The sequence below is a fragment of the Phalacrocorax carbo genome, chromosome Z (genome assembly GCF_963921805.1).
Source record: "Phalacrocorax carbo chromosome Z, bPhaCar2.1, whole genome shotgun sequence".
Lineage (NCBI taxonomy): Eukaryota > Metazoa > Chordata > Aves > Suliformes > Phalacrocoracidae > Phalacrocorax > Phalacrocorax carbo.
In genome coordinates, this window is record NC_087548.1 from 80614540 (window position 1) to 80636268 (window position 21729).

At 37.1% G+C, this 21729-nt stretch overlaps 1 protein-coding gene across 1 annotated transcript in view; it reads left to right on the plus strand.

Moving 5' to 3' along the window:
* RASA1 (RAS p21 protein activator 1) overlaps positions 1–21729 on the plus strand; it is a 65261-nt gene that overhangs the window by 12392 nt on the left and 31140 nt on the right. The window contains exons 2-8 of the mRNA XM_064439002.1: positions 4398–4547; positions 8094–8229; positions 9671–9741; positions 12391–12508; positions 13515–13546; positions 15152–15204; positions 15914–16064. Coding sequence (XP_064295072.1) covers positions 4398–4547; positions 8094–8229; positions 9671–9741; positions 12391–12508; positions 13515–13546; positions 15152–15204; positions 15914–16064 — 711 coding nt within the window. The remainder of the gene's footprint in view (positions 1–4397; positions 4548–8093; positions 8230–9670; positions 9742–12390; positions 12509–13514; positions 13547–15151; positions 15205–15913; positions 16065–21729) is intronic.

Sequence of the window (21729 nt, forward strand, 5' to 3'; positions counted from 1 at the left end):
AAAATTAAGGCGCTCTGTTTGCAGACCAGAGGTAACAGCTCTATCTGCAATGCAACTCATTCCATGAGGTTCGTGACCTGGCTTGCGGCCATCAGCCATGTGATGTGGCTGTAGCATTGGGACCATTCTAGTAAGCAGCTGTATATTGCTTGTGTGTATATATAAGCTGTTTGTGATGTTCTGTCTGCATTCTGTCTGTTTGCTCTAATTGAGGCTGTGATACAGAGGGTTGGAGCTTTGAACATGCTGCTTTTGATTTAAACTGGCAGATGGGAGTATTTTCTTGCACAGCTTCTGACTGGTTTGTGAATCGTGGAAGCCCATTATTGCTATTCTCTTAGAAGCAAAAAAAAAAACCAACCAGGTTGCAATTTAGGTAACAAGTTTACAAGTTTGTTACTGCAGTTAAATGGTGGTCATGGAAACAACTGCCTAAACTGAGATCTATAGTTCATAAGACATTTTATAGTTGAATCATTCCATAACATTCTGTTGCAAGGCTACTTGTGTTTTCTCTTTGAATGTATCTCATAATAGCTATTGTATTGTCAGGGCACTAGCTGTGATTCAGAATGTCATTTAATTATGTTTGCTCAAAACACTGTGAAAATAGTGGATTATCAGCATTTAAAAATTTGCAAAGTTGACGTTAGAAATACAGAAGGGTTCTTGGGCAGGACTAGGCAACCAAGGTAGAGGCAACTGACTAGAAATGATAGGGATCTTGTCTTTGGCAACGATGGAGGATATACATCTAAGTGGGAGTGAGTTACGGTTTTGAGTGCACACATTTGATAAGTCACAGCCACAGGGGCATCTTTATATTTACAGACAGCCTGTCAGGGTTTTTATTTGATACCCTCCTATCCAAACCTTAATTCCTTTCATGAGACTCGTAGTGCACTTTAGGTAGAACTCCCTTTTACCTCTGTTCAGAAGCTGTATTTCAGGTAAATCAGGAGATCTGGTTAACCGTTGCTTCTAACTGTGCGCAAATTAAACTTGAAGCTGTTAAAAATGCTGAAGTTGTTGATCTTGGCCTATAAAACTCAAAATGGTGCAGACCCCCAAAGATGGAAAGGTAGTTTCTTGTGATGTATTTTTGCAGAAACACCAAACTCAAGCCTCACTGAGATACCTGATTGAGGGTTAAAGCCAGAGGATCTGGGATTTATTTTATTTCAGAAGGTCCTGTCCTTCAGAGTGTCCTGCACTCTATTCTCAGATGAAATTACGACAAGTAGGGCAGTTTCTGTAGTTCAGTCACTTTTTGTTGTACCTTCTTTGGGATAGCATTGAGTATTGGATGGATATTCCATTATAACTGATAATACAGCATACGTGATCCTAACATTTTTTCACTAGTGTGAATTTGTGCTCAGTAGATTAGTTGACATTCACAGAAAAATTACTCTATGGATGTATTTCAAACAAAAAAAATCCCACAGCCTTTTAACAGAAGTATTAAAAACAAGATAATGCCACTCCTTAATTGAGCACTTGATATCCTTAAATCAGATTGAGTACTGCAATTTATAAAATAGTCTTTACTATTTATTATCAAACTACTTGAAGGTAATGATGCAAAGTTGTGGAGCGCATCTTCATATAATATTGAAAACAGTTGGTAGCTGGATGAAATATAAGATGTGTCCTTCTAAAAATGAAGTTTTTCAACACTCATATTCTGTATATTGCTTGAATAAAGTAGTTCTGTCTAGCAATGAAACTCTGCGCCCTGGAAAAATGCAGTTATTCCCCAACAAGCATTTTGCATACTGTAATGGTATCTTAAGAGCTTGTACTTCAGTGTGTATCCTGTTTTTTAAAGATGTGTGTTATCTACAGAGGCTTCCTGAGGTCATCACTTGAGCTGTTTTCTGGTATCTGCTGTTCTGCTTAGCGTTGACTGATCTACTTCCATGTGTATCTTCACATCAGTTGGTAGTTAAATTCAGTGTTAATGCTTATTTCTGTAGCTAGTGGTATAATTTGTGACTACACTGATGCATAGTGAGCTGTAAAATACCGTGTATTTTGTATTAGCTGTTAATATTTCAAATACGTGCTCAGTGACACTGAATTTAATTGCACTTAGAAGTTAACTAGAAATTTTTATTTCAGAAAACAAACTTTTCTGAATTGGGGGAGCACATAATTTTGAACCCTATTTCTACTTTACCTGGTAATAAATGTCTTCTGTTATGCTTGATATAAAACTGTTGAATGGGAGAGAATGCATATAGCCTGTTCAGCATTAGGGGAAGTGATCTCCAATACGTGGGATATACCAGTGTGTATAGGAATATATATATAGATGTATGTATTGCTGTCACCAGCAAGGAGGGTGTCCTCTTTGTTTAAAGCTTCTGGTCTTAAAATTTGAGCACCCAAGTTTGTGCTATCATTGTAAGATATCCCGGTCCCTTACATGACAGTTGAATGTTTTGTTTGCAATTAATGATGCCTTTTTGTTTTCCTAGTAAGAGTGCAGATTACTAATAAAAAATTTACTAACACTCCCACCTTCCCCATTTCAAACATATGCAGTTAAGTTTGCCATTGTAAGGCAGTGTGTCTCTCCGTAGAGTTAGGATTACTTTTCTCGAGTGGGTGATAAATAGGAACAAATAAAAGCTTAGTGAACCTTTCGTTAGTTTAAAATAAGCTTCATGAAATGCTGGTTTCAAAGAATTTCTTGATCAGGAAGCTTTCTTGGGTCTCTGGGGAGTTTCTTACTTCGTGAAAGTCAGTCTGTCCAGCATACCAATGCCTGGTTCTTGTGACATGTACTGGGAATGAACAAACCCGGGTTTCAGCCATGCTGTGCACACTGACAAGCAGAATATTTCATCCTAGGTACTTCAAAACAGACAGTCTTGGTTTTGTTTCATTTCCTAAAGGACCCTCCTGGCAGGGGTAGTGTGATCCACTTTTTTGCAGGCTGTGTTTATGTGACAGGCTTCTGTCCGCGAGGCTGCATTGCTCGGGAATGGGATGAGACAGGATCTCGCTAACATAACTCAGCCGGCAGCAGCCTCAAGTGCTGTGTGTTGTACAGACACAGCAGCACTTTTCCTGGTTTGACTTGTTTTGATCAGGATGAGGAAGACAAGCAAAGGAGAGCTATACTAGCAAGCACACAGCTTTGCTAGGGTAAACACTATCTATGCTGGTGCTGCTTCTGCTGTTAGACATCGTGGTTTTCGGTTTAGTCTGTCTGATTTTCATTCTGATAAAAGCTCTCAAAACTTCTGCTTCCATTTTGTAGAAAAAAAAAATGCTTCTGGTCAGATTTTTATCAACAAGCCAGCTATTCATGTTTTTTTGGGGACTGTAATCTGTGCAGTTTTTGGTCGTCTTGCATATATTAGCTCAAAAGCTTGTTTACATATCTCTTCCAAAATGCACTTCTGTGACTCTTGCAAGATGTATGTGAACTGTTAGAGCTAAAAGGTGAATCGTCAGAAGTGGTAAATGATTTAAGTTGCCTATAAGTGGCTGTATGGAAGCTGGTGTCTTCTTGAGTGTAGAAATTAAAGGTTGAATCAAGCATAGCTAGTTGATGGATGCAGAGCTAATAAATTATCACAGTATGTCGCTCCGGAACATGCTGTGGCTTTGTGAAGGTGATGAGAACAATGCTTGGCTTTATATTTGAATGGCACTTTCCATTACTGCTTGCCTTTTTTTTTTTTAACCTAATACTTGATCATTTGGAATAGAATGAGTGTTCTGACAAAAGCTGTGTAAATAAACTGAGGTAAGGCGAATGAATTCTTGAATGGTAACAATCTAACCTTCACTTCAGACTGAAGTGTTCCTTTGTCATATTTTGTAGTCTGTGATTTGCCACGCATCTGCACTTGCTTTTAATTGATCGGGTACGCATTGTGATGAGGGAAGGCTGTTCTGGGGCTCGATGGTGGTCTGGTGACTGCTGTCACTCCAGTTCAGCACAGGCTTTGCTACAGCAGTATCTGTGTCAGCTGAGAAACAGGTGGTTGCAATTCACTTCTCGGTATGCTTTTGGAAAATCCAGCCTGAACTGAAGCCCATGTAGGCTTAAAATACAGCAGCCTTCCAAGTCATGTCAGTCACCCCTGGTTCTATTTATTTAAAATAAGCAAATCAGGGAGGAGAGAAAAGCTGATGATACGTATAGTGCCTCCAATGTTTGGGGTGGTTTGCTGGGAGAAGCAGGTTATCTGAAAAACTGTCCTGTCTTAAAAATACTGTTTATTGGAAATTAATAAACTGGGAGGTTGAGCATGTAAAGATGTGATAACTTTGAAACAAAGGTTTGCAGTTACATGAATTTTGACTGAAAGTTTTTGTTAGTTTCATAGGTCTCTCCTAGGAGAATAAACAAAAACCTTAAATTCTTCTTTTCTCAGGTGGTATCATGGAAAACTTGACAGAACGATTGCAGAAGAACGTCTTCGACAAGCGGGAAAACCTGGAAGTTACCTTATTCGAGAGAGTGATCGGAGACCAGGTTCATTTGTGCTTTCATTCCTTAGTAAAACAAATGTCAATCATTTTAGGTGAGAATTAAATGTTTTACTTTAAAATACCATGATCTGTGTATTTTTGGTTTTAGAACACAATAGAGTACAAACAGAAAACAATCACTGTATTATAATTGAATATTTTTGACTCTTTATTCTTGCATGGTACAGCTTTTTACATGTGTTTTATTGTTTTAAAATACACTGCTTAAAAATTACTTTATAGGCTAAAGAGCAAACCTGTGAGGAAACCAACAGCATCTGGATAGAGAAGCCTGTCTGAAGTGGTTGTGAATAGACTTAAAGCAATGTGCAGGTTTCATTAGTCACTCAAGGAGATTGGTTTGAGTCTGTTCTGTAGCAGCCATTATAACTCACAGGACATACTTAAAGTGGTAGCATATCTGGTAGCTTCCTTAATTTTTAGGGACACCCCCCCCCCCGCCCCCCCAAAAAAAGCCAAACAAAAAGAAACAAAGAGATTAAGTATTTAATAATCCAAAGGTTTTCTGGAAACGGCTTTCAGTATGTGTTGTAAATACAAATAGCTCTTTATCTGAAAGTTGTAACTAGGATTACTTTCCATTGCTAGACTGTGTACATTAGTAAGTCCATTTATTCTTTAGTGTAAATGAGATGTATTCTGAGAAGAGCTGGAAGGCTAGAGCTGCAGCAGTTGGAGTGCTGCAGTGTAATGTTCATATTTACAAAATAGGAGGGCAAATCTTTCTTCAGCAGTAAAAGAAATCTTCAGTTTTCTTGATAGCAACAAACAAATTCAAAGCACATTCTTCAACTTCTGAAGGTGGGAATTATCCAGAATACCAACATATGAGCCACTATGTGCATGGTTTGCAAATTGGTTGCATCTGCTGTGTGATGAAGTATGGTTCAGAGGTCCTGATCTACCACTGACATGAAGGCGTAATTCTCTTAAGTGCAGACAATATAGCACACAAATAGCATCTCATGTTTGCATCTTGCCATCTGAGCTATCAGATTCAGCTTCTCAGCTATACTGGTACTCATTTGGGAACTGGTTACTGTGTGGCAGTAGCAGAAAAGTAAACTATGCTAATACTTGCTTTCTAGTGCTGTTTTAGAGTCCTGGTTTATTTTTAATAACTTCTCCTTTTGAAGCCAGTATCAGGCAATTGACTATTTGTTCATGCCTGCCACAAAAGTGTTTCTGGCATCTCAGGTAGAAAATAGTCTAATGATTTCTGATTCCCTAAGGAAAGGGTCATTACAATATTTTCAAACCTTAAGGAATCTCTCATTCCAAGATCCATAAAACACAGAGAGATAAATCTCCAAAGGGAATTAATTTGCTAGTTAATACTGTTCTTCAGAGAGGGGACATATTTTCAGTTTCATTCTTTAACTGCCAGGTATATATTTTTGTTTGTTATTAGATAGGCAAGTGCTACACTCTAGAACATTGTCAACCACAAGAATGGCAGCCTTAAAGGAATTTGGGGCAAATACAGGGATGGATCTCCTATGTCCCACAGAGTAGAAGTGCTGTTTCCACCAAAGCTTGATCTTTGGCAGTTGCAGCCTACCAGGAATGCATGAAACTTCCTTTGCTAAAAAATGTCACTGATATTTTGTTTCCTAAAAGTGTTGTCTTTCACGTTAAACTTCTTAGATTACTGTGCAGCTGAAATTCCATCATTTTAGGTGAAAGTTTCTTAAACTCTTTTAATTCTTTTGGCCCCTCTTGAAAGTGGCATACAGACACATATGCTCATGCAGCGTATGATTGATTTATAGCATATAAATCTGTCAAAATGAAATCTCTTTTCACTGAAGTATTACCTTTTTTAGTGAGTCAGAGTGATATATAAATATTTTCCTTCAAATTATTATGTCTTTTCATCTTGTCCTTCAGAATTTTCAGTGATTACAGAAGTCTTTCTGTATTTGCTAGCTCAGTGTTCTGAAGAAAGGTTTCATTTAAGTTTGATGAAATAATAATCTGAAATGCTAAATTTCTTTTAGAACTTAATCTCTGTTGAATAATTTACCATGGAATCTTATAGAAAATATGCCAAAAGATCTAGCTTATGTTCTTAAAGTTATATTGTTTTCTGATTCCCTTTGCTGGGCTGTATGCTTAAAAACATTAGATTTCATCTCTAAAGATTCATCTTTGTGTGCTACACCACTGTTTGCAAGAAATAATTTAGTTTAAAGAACTGACTGAGAAGGCAGATTTTTGGGGCAGGAATGTATCAGAATATGACCTGCTAAAGAAAAAGAGTAAAAATGGAAGAAACCAATAGTGTACTCATTTAGGATGAAGGATTGACAACTGAATGTATGCCTGTGTTGGTTTTTTCCCCCCCTTCTGTTTTTGAGTTGTTCACAAGTTTTGTGAAGAGGTCAAACATGAAGTCGAACACTAAGAAGATTCAAATATGTTTATTCTTGGTACTGTAATTTATTTTGAAATATTCATAAGATAATATGTCTCACTTCTGGAAACTGAAGAGACAACATGATCTTTTAGATTTAAAATTTTTTTTAACAGCAAACTTTGCTTAGCTTGGTGATAATTTATTTCTAAATTTCTTACATTTTTGTAAGAATGCAAGTGAGCTGCTACTCAGGACACCTGTGTGATCTCTGTTGCTGGAAAAATTCAGGTCTGCGTGATGCCATCGATTTACACAATGTGATCAATTCTTTGGACTGTCTTGTCAAAAATATTAAACTTGTCAAAAATATTCACTTCTTCACTACACTCACTCTTGAGTGTAATAGGAATGTTATATATTATAAATACTGTTAACTCTTCTACCTAAATAACTACTTTCTGACTCCTTTTGGAATTTGTATTGACTAGCAATGTGAACAGACATGGTACTTCCCATTTTTGATTTGACAGGGCATTAATGAATCTCTGTACTTTGAGAAAAACAACCCTTAAAGAATAAAATGAACAGTTTTGTAAGAATTCTTTGTTGTGTTAAACTACTGAAATGGTTTTGTAAGCTTTCCCCCCCATTAGTTAGCAAATCTTTAAATTAAGGAGATACTTTGATTATTCAAAAGAAATTTCTTAACTTTTAATATGGATGCTAAACTAACTGCAAGAAAGTGACTAATTTTTGAAGCTGTTAGTTTTCTGTATTGTATAATCAAGTGCAGTTATTTTTTGCTAAAATATTTTAACACTTTGTTAAATTTCTGTAAGTCTGTCATAAAATATTTGTCCTCCATGATACAAGTTATAATGCTGTTGTGTCTATTAGCACATTATTTCAGTTTTCCAGGACACTCAGTTATATTTTTCCGTTCTCTTCATTTAGTTCCAACAAATATACTGGCTTTTTCATGAATCAGCACTTCTTTTAGAGTCTTAAAATACTGTTGTATCATATGATATATATCTGCAACTTTTGATGAACTATTCATTAGCTGAGATTTACTTAAAAGTTTATAGAGAGCATGTAAGACTGCATTTTGCTGAATGTAGACACTCCTTTAAAAATGAAACATTATCCTAATTTCCCTTTTCTTAAAAAGAGGCAAAATTTTCTTATGTCAAGCTCAATTCTTTTTTTTCACTAACAGGATTATTGCCATGTGTGGAGACTATTACATTGGTGGACGTCGTTTTGCTTCGCTCTCGGACCTAATCGGTTATTACAGTCATGTGTCCTGTTTGCTGAAAGGGGAAAAGCTCTTATTTCCAGTAGCACCTCCAGAGGCAAGTAGTCAACTACTTACAGTAAAATTTTAAAGTATCATTTATTTAAATGTTAGTAACTTTAATCACCATTCATAGTTTTCTCTGGAAAAAGCATTGTAGGAATTTTTTCTGTAGTTCTACATAGGCTCAGCATAAGGAATATAAAAACTCATTCTTACTGATACAAAGTAATGATTAAAAAAACCTGTTGTGGTTTAGCCCCAGTCAGCAACCAAGCCCCACGCAGCCGCTCGCTCACTCCCCCCTGGTGGGACGGGGGAGAGGATCGGAAGAGTAAAAGTGAGGCAACTCATGGTTTGAGATAAAGACAGTTTAATAGGGAAAGCAAAAGCTGTGCACAGAAGCAAAGCAAAACAAGGAATTCATTCACCACTTCCCACGGGCAGGCGGGTGCTCAGCCGTCTCCAGGAAAGCAGGGCTCCATCACGCGTAACAGTTACTTGGGAAGACAAACGCCATCACTCCCAATGTCCCCCCTTCCTCCTTCTTCCCCAGCTTTATATACTGAGCATGACGTCATATGGTATGGAATATCCCGTTGGTCAGTTGGGGTCAGCTGTCCCGCTGTGTCCCCTCCCAGCTTCTTGTGCACCCGGCAGAGCACGGGGAGCTGAAAAAGTGCTTGACCAGTGTAAGCGCTACTTAGCAACAACTAAAATACCTCCACGTTATCACTGCTGTTTCCAGCAAAAATCCAAAACATAGTCCCATACTAGCTACTACAAAGAAATTTAACTCTATCCCAGCTCAATCCAGGACAAAACCCTTGCAATCTAATGAAAACGTGCAATGAGAAAGCTAGATGTTAGGTGTTGCTGTTGTCTCCAAATGCAGTAACAGAATTTTAAGTAAACAGAGAGAAACAGAAAAATGTGCAATTCTTGGCTAGTAAAGAGCAGCACTGCAATATAACCTCTACTGTTTTCTGATATTTTCTGTGTCTAAAAACAATTTCAAAATACACATCCTAGAAATAACCAAGGTTTCTGAAAATGGGGCTTCTTTCACATGCCCATCCTTAGAACAATATAAGTAATTAAAATGAAACAACAGTGCATAATGCCCTCCCCCCAAGCCCAAAACCTAAATAAAGATGTTTCTGAATGCTAAACTTCTGGAATCTTCCACCCTAAGTGGAAGAAAGTTTAGAAGTATACTTTTATGAGAATTACCTTACTTGTAATTTAGTTTGAAGATGATAAATGTAAATTCTGTCATGCTAGAAGACAAGAGAAAATGAGAGCTCTCATAGCTGTTTGGATGAATTACGCTTTTCTGGCTCTCAGTGGTTTTGAGCTTTGACAATTTAACACTGGCAAGGGGGTTGTAAGTGACTGTTACCAGCCCTTTGCCTGAGAATAGTGTAATGCTGGGGAGAAGGATTCTACACTAGAAAGAGGGAGAAGTATTAACTTTGCTCTCTTTTCTTAAATTGTAGCCCGTGGAGGACAGAAGGAGAGTTCGAGCAATTCTACCTTACACCAAAGTGCCAGAAACTGATGAAATAAGGTATGTTTTAAGAATAGTAGCAGCTGTGGGATTCTCAAGGGTGTTTATAAACACTAGTGATTTAAGTATGTGTTCACATGCAAGTGCTGTTCAGTTGCATCTTAAACCTAACACAGGTTAAAGGATGAGGCTTCTCGGTGGTTTTTTAGGAAATAGCAGTAAGACTTTTTATTCTCAGTATATTTGTTCATATTAATTGTAAGGGAAGTTGCATTAGGTTTACAGAAGTAAAATTAGTAATGTTAGAGTTTTGAAGTACGTTTTTATAAAAAACATTTTTCTCCAAGAGGTTAAATTTGTCTGTAAAAGAATCCTGTGCAGAAATGCCTCATTTGAGTGTGTGAAATGAATGAGCTAGGCTTTTTTCCCTGAACTGCCACAGAGCTAGCTAATAGCAGATAAATAGTTCCAGACAAACCAATTCTGACCACTAGAAAGAGAATGTGACTATTGACTACTCATAAATGGAAGAATATTTAAGGCTGCCTTTGATATAAGTGAAAAGGAGCAATGTTAAAAAAGCTTTGCCTTTAATGTTATACTACTGGCCTGTGCTTAGACACTTGGTGACTATTTTCTCTAAGTCCTCTTTACTTTCCTATACACTAAATGGAGCAAGAATGATTCTCCCTTCCCTTTCCTTCTGTTCTCATCCCTCCCTCCTCTTGAAGAGTCTGTGTTGAACAAAAAACTTTTAAATGTGTAATCTCCCATAATTTTAAGATCATAAGAAAATCAATGAATTGCAGGTCTGCCTCTCATAACTCCCATACTTTTCTGTTAACTGTTACTTCCTTTCTAACATTGGTACCTCAAAAATCTCTTAAGGATTGTCTGTACTCCCAGCCTTTCTTGCATTTTCATGAGATGCTACGTGGAAGGGAAACAAATTCAACAGACACATATCCAATAGAAAAGCATGTGCTAGTTGCTTGGGATTGATGCTGCTTTCCTGAGATGTCAGTAGTGTTTTCTCTTCAGATGGAAAAGTAGGAGGATTTGTGAAATTTGTAGTGGTTTCTTACCTCTCTAATGAGACAGTTTTGGTTTCATAATTGAATTAACACACCAATTGCATTGGAAATTGGCTTAGGTTTGGAATTATTAGCCTAAGATACAGAGGAAGATATATGAGAGCTTTGTATCCTCACTGGGGTGAGAATTTATCCCCAGGCTCACAGTCCAGTCCTATCTGACCTCTTTAAAGAACCCCGTGAGGATATTTGTCTTTGAGATTATGTTTTTCTAAGCAGATGAGAAGGTGGTAAGACAGGGGAGGGGCTCCCTAATTGCATATTGCAAGTAAGGCTTCCTACTGTGTGTAAGAATAAAAAGATAAATTGAGTCCATTAAGGCCTTATGGTGCCTAACCACTTAAGAAGAAAAAGAAGCATTTTATTACTTTGCTATTGTAATACAATTTGTAGAAATTTTACCTTTTCTCCCTCTTTTAGGATACAGCTTAAATGCAAAGTTCTGTGCTTGGGTTTTGAGATCCGCATGGCTAAAATAATTTTGTTCACGGCATAGCTGGGACCAAGTTCTCAGTTTGTTCTAGGTCAAATTAATATGCTCTCGAAGACTTTACGCACTTCAGAGAATCTTGGGTTAAAATTTTAATTTAATAGTTAATATTTAGAAAGTTTGAAGTATTACAGGATTGATTTCAGCCTGTGTTCCATACAGTAACTTACTGTATAGTTCTTCGTAATAGAGCTGATGGAGGGTGCCCTTGCTGTCTGTCACCCATTCTTAGGATTTAGGTTCATTAGCAGCTGAATATATTATGTGTTTTCAGTAGCGGTTTGTTGTTTTTTGTTCTTTAATTCTTGCTGTTTGCTTTGTGCTTGAGTTAATGCCTTTCCTGTTAGCCTACTTCAAATGAGAGAAATGCCGTAAACATTTGTTATGTAATTTTGGACTGAAATAGTTAATGAGGTTCAATAATTTATTGCTATTTCCTGTATCCTGATGTATCATCAAACTTGATCGAGAAGTCTTGCTGTGCTACACTGAAAGGCTTTCGTATCACCTGAGTTTGGGACAACACTTAAGGAGTAACACACTAACCTTCCAGAAATGAAACTCTCTTAGATATGTTAATGCTTTTTATTTATGCTTTTCTTGTAGCTAATTGCATGGCTTCTTTGGTAACTGTTCTGTACTCTCTTTGTAGCACTTGTCTTCGAATGTGAGAATATAGAGAATAGATTTTGCACAGACTTTCATTATACAAGGAAAGTTTTCGATGGAAGGAGTATTATTTTCTTCTAGACTATTATGTGTATCTCTGGTTATTTTACTTGTGTTCAGTACTTGATCCCTCTTGATAAAAGAACAATATTACTGTCTTTTAACATTGTTGCATTGTCATTTTTGGTTTTTATGTCCTTTGCGCACTTTGAAGTTGACAGAACTGAAGTAAGTATTAGAGACAAAATGTAAATCAAAAGTATAAATACTCACCTACAGTAGCCACTTAACTGTGAGGAAAAATACATTGATGTGCATGGGTATCAATTCATGCATTAGTCACAAACAGGTTTTCTCAAATATTTTGCAGAAATTTTACTCAAGAATTCACTGTGTTCATGAAATTTTATATTATGATTGTACCTCTGATTTAAATCTTGCTGTAACCCTCTACAGTTTCCTTAAAGGAGATATGTTTATTGTCCATAACGAATTGGAAGATGGCTGGATGTGGGTTACGAACCTACGGACAGATGAACAAGGTCTTATTGTAGAAGACCTGGTAGAAGAAGTGGTAAGTAATTTTTATATTCAAATTTTTTAAATTAGTGAGATTTTTTGGTGAAAGAATACAGAAATAAATCAAAACTAGTTATGTTTAATTGCCTGTTTTCTAGTTATGTACTTTTCTAAACCTAGTAATTTTAGGTCTCAATCCACTCATTTTAAAATGGTATAATAGTATCTTTAAGCCTAATTCAGTATCAAAAAAGTGCTTATTCACATGTTGTCCAAGGAGAAGTACAAATGAATGGTACTGTAAATTTACTGGGCAATTTCCTAAACTCATGTCCGAACAAAGAATGTGCTACTCATTGCATTTCTTTTTCATATTTGCTGTGAAATGTTCACAACCTGTACAGAATGTTATTTTACATTGTGGTAGGTCTTTCTTGTTTTTTTAATTTATTGATGAGTACCTAGAAGGGTTTGTGTGGGCTCAGGAAGCTAACCAGGTGACCTGCAGGTAATTGAGTTACTGGAGGGGAACAGGGGGTTTAGTATACTTTAAAAGGAAAAAATATATTAAAAAACCCCAACACCAAAACCTAATTTTTAAAACAAGCTTAATGTTGCTTTGGTGTCAAATATTATCAAACATTGTTGGTAATATTTTCCTGCACATTACCTGTGTACTGCTAATAGCAGTGTTTCCTGTAGATCCTTCTCTCAGATCCATGTCAGTATGTGAATGGCTAAATTGAAGTGGCAGTAGTAGACTTTTGAATTGTAGCCTACTGTATTCAGTGGTTAAGTTAACCTTAGGAAAGCTGAGATTTTAAAAAGTTACCACCCCTAAAGAACTTGAAACATGACAGAAGCAACCCTCTGACATAACATATTTTGGCTAGATTTCCACTTAGTGAATGAAGAGGAAAATTCCTTTTTGCAGGAAACCCTTTCATTCAAAAATGTCGTCTCTTTTTTTTTCCTACAGAAGGTCTTAACCTATGAAATTTTTTTTTTTCTGACTGAGCTATACTGTTGTCATGCACTTAATATGTTAATTTTCTCATTAGGGAAGAGAAGAAGACCCACATGAAGGCAAAATGTAAGGATTTTTGTTTTGTTATTAAAAGTAATCATAACTGTTTGTATACTTCAGCTATGAGATTTCCCAGCTTTTGGGAAGGTGAACCTAGGAGATTTATTTTTTCATCTCAAGGCTTTTTACTATCTGCTGAAGATGCATGGATAATTAACATGAGAGTCCTGTAATAGGTATGGTTATTGCTAGTGGGTTTTAGATGAGTCACTGTATGATCACTTTCAGCCAAAATATGCACAATGGAGTATTTCTTGAACATAGTGTTTGACGTAGAGGTAACCTTTTTTCAGATCTGCACAACTCTCAATGCTGGAGAGAGAGCAGAGTACCATGAGAAAAATGATAGTGTGATAGTTACAGCTTGTCTCTGTTAGCTTCATGTAATAACACTTCAGCCAGAGGACTATAAGTTTTGTCCTATTTGCTTAAATATTTAAATTAGTTTAAAGATTGAATAAAATTTAGATTCAACAGTGTATTAATATGTCAAGCTGTTGATAGATTATTTTCAGCAGTAAAGATGAGTGGCAAAAGAAAGTTGAAAAGAATTTCTAGTGGCTTGATTATTTCATGTGTCCTCCATTTGCTTGCCATATTTGCACCTGCGGCTTTTTCTCCGTGGCCAGTTTGCGGTCTCCAAGAGGCTAATGCTGAAGGAGGCATTTCTTGTTACCTGAATAGGAGAAAGAAAATAACTGGTATATTTGTTGTTTGTCTGCTAGTCGCTAATGTTCCGCTAGTCAATTTGGCAGTAGGGGTGGCTTCAAATGTAAGATTTTTTTATTTGTTTATTTGCAAAGTAGTTTATAGCAGATGCTTGGAGCTTTTGATACTATCTGTCCCCAGTTATTTGTGCCAGTCAGAGAAATCCTGGGGAGACAGTGATTGCTTCAAACATTCCAGTAGCCAGAAATTATCCTCTATGGGTAGTATAGAAAGTCAGAACTAGAGCTTTTTTTCCAGTACATAAAAATGGCTACGTTTTCAGCTTTCCTTTAAAGGACAGAATAAGCTATTAAGTTGTAGCATGTCAAGCTGTTCTGTATAGTCATAAGTATCAGGCTGAGAGTGGACAGAGGTTGCTGAACTTTTTTAGGACACTGCTCTGATACAGGACTCTGGGAAGGTACAAGGTCTGAGAGATGAAAGCAGTTTGTATTCAGTAGTCTAACAAAGCTAGGTTTTATTTCCACAGCTTCTGCCCAAATTTAGTTTGAGTTTTTCTGTACAGTGTTTCACCTTGTTCAAGCTTTGGATTTCATGACTGAAGTAAACTGATGTATGAGGCTGACTTAAAACTATGCCTATCAGAATTATCTACTGTTTAGACAATTCATTTTCATCTCTAAGCACAGTCAGATTTGAACATCAACTCCAAGTGTTGGATATTTTTATTGAAATTACTTTATATACCTGTTAATGTTAGTTTTTTGGTGCTGTTGGTAGAAAGAATCATTAAGTAGCATAATCATTGATTATCTCATCTATATGTGTTAGGTCTTTTTAAATAAAGATCAATTCATAGGTGCCAGAGCCTTGGATGTCACCACAGCCAAAAAAGAGAGCTGGTAGTCTTGCTTTCTAATTTTTCTCTTCATCTTTGTTAAGATGGTTCCATGGGAAGATCTCCAAACAAGAGGCTTACAATTTGCTGATGACAGGTACTTGTATTTCTGATTGAAATACACTGGTAATGAAATGGCACAAAATGATCCTGTTCATATTGAACTGTGACAACACTTCCTTTTAAGTGTGATCGTATAAAAGTGTCTTAGTCTGACCAGCCCCTGTGGTTGTTACCTTGGTAGAACACTACAAGAAAATAAGAATAATACAAGAAAACTACTGTGGCTATGGGTATTGAGTAGTTCTCAAGTACAGTTAATTTAATAATGTTTGATTGAAAAAATTTTTAAATTACTTCACTTATTGAGGTCTTCATCAAAATGCTGTGGAGAATATGCTTTTCTATACCTAAAGCAAAACATACTACAAACTTTTTCAGCCCTTTTGTAGAGCAAATATGTCTTTAAATGAAGACATCAAGATTTCTGACTCCATATGGTCAAATAGCATACTTTACATATTAGAACAGAAGTTCTTAAGTTTTGAAAACATGTTGTCAGACTTTTTTTGTATGCTCTTGTAAAGAGGTGACAAAGATGTGGCTTGGTTGCCAGCTACAGCTAAACCATTTTGCATTAATTTTGGCAGTTTAGTACTAGCTCATCTAGTTTGAGATCACTGTTGGAACTTACCTTATAGACTTTGTGTTTCTTCAGGTGTGCAGTTCTTGCTATGTAGAAATAGATTTGATAAGGGCTCGTATATTACATCAAGAAAACTAACACGATTATGATATCTTTTCAGTTGGTCAGGTGTGCAGTTTTCTTGTCAGGCCTTCAGATAATACACCTGGTGATTATTCACTTTATTTTCGGACCGGTGAAAATATTCAGCGTTTTAAAATATGCCCAACGTCAAACAATCAGTTCATGATGGGAGGCAGATACTATAATAGGTAAGTTTTAATGGTAAAAGGAATTGTGTGTATTTTGTGTGAAGGATGTCTATAATTTGCTCCTGATAATTATTTACTGCTGTAAGACTGTAGTTATCTTGATCGTATGCTATTTTACGTAACTTACTTAGTAGTTACTTGGAGCTGAGCAAGTCTTTAAAGCTTGCAGAAGCCTAAGTGTAGCTTGTTTCTTTCAACGTATTGTCCTTCTGCAAACCAGTTTCTTCACACTATAAATTGTGGATTGTATGGATCATATATGGATCTGTAAGAGAATGTTGTGTTGTCACGGAAGCTACTGTTTGTGCTCTTGCCTATTTGAAAAGGGAAAATAAAAATGTTAATTTTATCTGAGACATTTGATAGGGTTTTCAAATAATAGAAATGTGTATCTGCAGAAACGGGGCAAAAATACCTTCCTTGTTGGAAAAAGTAATTAAATTGTATTGTAATGTGTGTGTGATATTTGGGTCAGAAGTACAGGTGACTTAATTTAGAGTGAGCAAATTTGGGATGCATTTGTTTTGCCATGGGTACAAAAAAACAATTTGTACAAAAAGAGAAGCTTTTTGTGGGAGAACCTATCAATACAGCCCCATCCTTGATAATCTTGTTTTTAGAGTTCTTGTAGATGCAAGACTTCCTAGTAGTGAAAACTCACTTCCCTCTTTTAGTGGAGGTCGTTGTGTGCCTTACAAAATCAGCACTTTTCCAGACTTGCTCACCTAGAACCAGGGCATTCTTCATCCCAGTAGATAATTTCTCTCACTTCAAGCTTGGCTTCTGCATGGGTAGAAATCCAGCAGCTGATATGTCTGAGAAAATGTTGCGGTGTCCTAATTGAGAAGTTCAGTGGACTTTTTCATATGATGTCAAATGGGCAATGGTGTGAGGCTAAACAATTGGAACCTTGTGAACCTGTGCATATCCCACACCCAGGCTGCTTGAATACCTCCTACAGCAATCAGTCTGGCCTCCAGAGTCAGCCTTTAATGAAGGTAAATGCTGATTTGCACATTCTCTAATTACGTGGCTTATTAGGAGGATGATAAGGCTAGGAGCCCCCACTCTAGGTGATGTCAAACGAACTAGCAACTTAGTGGAACTCTCATATTAGTCTCAAGTGGTTTTGCAGCATTAAATAGCATACCTTCAGAAAATTACTATATTAAGTAACTTAATTACTTCAGATTACTTCAGAAAACAGTGCTGGATCTAGTTGAGGTGTGTATATAAATTACTTCTATCAGTTGTTGAACAGAAAACAAGATTGTAAAGTTAAGCAACACTGAGTTATGACAAAATGCTTTTATAATTTTTTTAAATATTTTGGTACTTAGTTTGCAGACAGCTTCATCAGCGTAAAAGAAAATATGCATAGCTTTAAAAGGCTTAATTTTTGTTGGATTTTTTGGAGGATTAATGCTATACTCCTAGGCTCACATTCAGTCCAATTTAGTATGTGCTGCAAGTTGGTAAACTTTGGGGAATTTCAAATATCTAATGAAGTATGCAATGCAAGATAAGAAGGCCGCAAAATGAAGATAGTAACTGTTCAAATTCTGTAATGTGAGATCTACTACAGAGGGCAATAAGTAAGGAGCAGGAAAGAGGGAATAACTTTGTGGGCTTTTTGATTCTTGTGTTAGTTTATTTAATAGGGACACTATAAAAAAGAAACCTTTAAATATGTGAAGACTAATGCGGTTTTGTTGTATGGAATATTCAGAAGTGGCTGAAAAACAACAAACATGGCATTGAATCCAGAAGATATAAAGCATGAATTTATAGAAGATAATGAAATAGTCTTTAAGCATTTCTTGGTGCAGAGAGTTCTGTCTTTGTGGCTTATCTAAAAATATAGCATTTGTCATCAAGGTGAAAGTTTCAGATTTAGGAACTGGTGTTTGTTTAAATGCACCTGTTCAACGGTTTCTTGGTAACTATAAGCTTTTTTTATATTACGCTGCTTCAATAAATGCTCTCAAGGTATCTCATTTGAAATCTGATACTAGTATTAGACTAGATCTTTACCAAATTATCCTGGGTAGTAGAGTATTTTTAACATTCTCTTACAGTTTTCGTCATTGTCATTGGGGTAAAAGATAAAATGAAAGCAATCTGCTCTTTTTCTGCAGAGTATTGATTATAGTTAGAGTCTCAATAAATTATAGACCAAGGTTTTCCATACAAAAGTAAGAAGCTAAAGAATAGTAAGGAAACACAAAATGCAAGAAGTTTATTTTATTTCTTGGATATTTTGAACATCCAGACGTGTGACTTGGAACCACCTATATAACCTTACATAAGCTTATATAACCTATATAAGCAACAGTATGTCCGTATTCCAGAATAAGTCACTCCAGGTGACCATAGGGAAAGAGGTCCTGGGTACATCTCGGGAATCTCGTAGTCTGTGCTGCGTCAGAAGACTTATTTTTCCCACCAACCTGTTCCTTTTGCATGTGCTCCCACCACTCTCTATGTAAATGGCTTAAAATTTCTGTCGATGACTATGACCGAGGGCTGTGTTTGCAGTCTGTCATAGAGAGATCTGCTTTCATTATTTTGTTATGTTGTATCAGCTCTGCAGAACCCATAGTCTTTGAGCTGTGCGCTTGAACGTCCCAATACAGAGCAATTATATTGCATACATATTGCGAGAATTATGTTGACTGTGTAACGAAGGAGTATTTTCCCATGGGCTTTAGTAAAGCATTTAACTTTTGGGGATCTTGCTCTTTGTTCTGTGGTTAACAAATTACCCCGCTAGTCACCTTTCTGCATTTTCACGGAAAAATTGGCAAAGCCATTTCTTGGCGTTTGTACCGAGTCTGACTGGGGTGGAGTTAGTTTTCTTTACAGCAGCCAGTATGGCGCCATGGTTCAGATTTGTGTCTAGAATAGTGTTGATAACACAGTGATATTTTGTTTCTTGCCGAGCAGTCCTTGCACAGTGTTGAGGCTTTCTCTGTTTTCCAGAGACCCAAACTGACCAGAGAGACATGCTCAGCAATAAAGACCGGAGGGTCTTTGTTGCTTCATTTCCCAAGGTGGGTGTTGCTCAGGCTGTCTGAGCATTAGTCTGCTTGTGAGATGTGGTGAGTGATTGCTTTTGCATCACTGGCCTCCCCCTCCCACCCTCCTTCACTTATTAAACTTTCTTTGTCTCGACCCGTGAGTTTTGTCACATTTGCTTTTCGTGTTTTTTTTCCCTGTCCCAAGAGCAGGGAGTGAGCAAAGCACTGCAGGGTGTTTAGCTGCTGGCTGGGGTCACCCCTCCAGAGGTCTTTTGATGTCCCCCTCTTCCTCCTCCCTTTCTTGAGCTTTTATTGCTGAGCGTGACATTATATGGCAGGGACTATCCCTTTGGCTGGCTCAGGCCAGCTGTCTTGCCGTATCCACGCCCAGCTCCTTGCCCACCCTGTCCTACTTGCAGGGTGGGCACAGGGGAGCAGAGTGGGGAAAAAGGAGAGCCTCGACACTGCAAATATGGCTCAGCAACAGTTAAAACACAGGTGTGCTGTCAACGCAGCACTTCAGTCGCACATCTAAAACACAGCATTGCACAGGCTGCTATGAAGAAAATTAACTCCATCCCAAGCAGACCTTGTACAGTTGTGGTATTAGTAACTGCCATGAGATCTCAGTCCAAAGATGTGCAGTTACTGGTGTATGGCTTTTACCATTAGGGTGATGGAACACTGGAACAAGTTGCCTAGAAAGGTATGGAGTCTCCATCCTTGGAGATGCTCAGGATGTGACTGAACAAAGGTCAGAGCAACCTGCCATGGTTGACCCTGCTTTGAGCTGAGGGCTTGGGTGAGGTGGTCTCCGGAGGTGCTTTCTGTCCTCAACCGTTCTGTGAATAACTTCCCTATGTGTTTCACCGTGGTTTTATGTAAGGTAGCATTTATTAATGTTTCAATTCTGATTTTGCAGCATGTGGTAGGAAAAGCACACCAGGCCACTTCTCCTGTCCTTTTCTTCTAGCTGCCTCCTTGCAATCATTCAACCTACGTAACAGCAGTTGAAAAAAAACCTGTAAAATTAGGGGTGGTTCTGTGTCAAAGATGATAAACATTGGCCCAAGAGTATAAAGAGTTGAACAAGACTTCATGTTATCCTGAACTTGAGAGGCAGCAAAATTTGAGAACTTAGATGATTGTAAGAAAATTTTGTTTCAACTGGTCGATCAATCTGTATTGTGACGGGCTGAACAATATGGGTTTAACATTAATTCTTCGCCTTTATAGTTTAACAGTGTATAGAATGGTGTTGCTTAGTTCTGTTTTCTGGATTCTTTGTTATTTGAAATGTCAGCCATTGGAATAACTCTCAATTCACTCTTTAAGTACTAAAAAAAAATTACACTGTTCATGGTGGTGAGATACTTGGAAAACCATCCCAAGTAGCCAAGACCTGAGGAACCTAACAAGCTCTCTGCCGAGAATTTTAAAGTCACTGAAGTAACTGTAACATGGTATTGAGATCCATCTTTGTTTCTATATATCAAACCAAGTTTAATGTTGGGTGGGGTTTTTTTTGTTTGGTTTTTGTTTGTTTGGGGTTTTTTAATGCATGCTTATTTTTACCTTCTTTGATGCATTTTGTCTAAGTAGGATTTTTGTTGCTGCCACACAGTGAAGGAGGCTATGATTCGCTTTCCTGTCCTCTAGATAAGTTTTGTGGTCAGTCTGATTTCATGCTTGACGTTTTACGTGTTAGGTAACTGATCACTTGCAGATCCACTATCTGTAGTGTACTTCTCTGGAGGTACCTGGTCTCCTCGTGTTTGCAGTGTTCAGTTTGTTCAGGCATTTGAGTTGTCGCACTGGTAAGGCAATATATAAGTGACCATCTGAGTAGAGTTCACTTGCGGGAGGAGAGGGCTGCAGAGCCATGCCCTTAGTCACTCCATCAAGCCATAAGTCCTAGTCTATATGGTACTCAAGCTACAAAAGGAGTTTTCAGATACAACTGAGTTTATTCTTTAGCCCATTTTATGAAATTGGAAGAAATTAGGCACCTGCTCCTTACATTGAGGAACTCCTGCTGGCATTTTTAACCAAGGAAGGAGAGGAGGCATTGCCGGTCAAGGTATTCTTGATTTGATGAGTGAGAAAAAATTATATAATCCTGTTTTACTTATTACAAGATGTTGGCAGTAGCTATTCACCATGCAAAATACAATGACTCAGTCATTATTTTCTGAAGAGTGGCAAAGTTTAAAATGTTATGCAGAAAATGGCATATGCAGATTGCATCTCAGAAAAAAGTTGAAATAAATTAATTTATTTCAGTAATACAGAAAGAGAAATTCATGTCATTCTGCATACCTAAAGAAAAAATATTTGTGGGAAGATTACGTTATCAAGAGTGCACTAGTTCATAGCTTTAGAATGAGAGAGAGAAAGTAAACAAAGATGTCTTGCTATAGGTGTTTAAATGTATTTGATGTTACTTTAACGGTATCAGATATTGTTCCTGTGTTGGACACAGCTATATCCAATTGTAAAAGGTCAAAGATTTCATTGCTGCATGCCTTGTTGACTATCTTTGCACACACAGCTAAGTATGCATGAAGTGAGAAGACGCAATCAGTATGTTTTTGTTAATTTTAAATTCTTTTTTAGGTTGATCTTTTGCATATGAATGATTACTT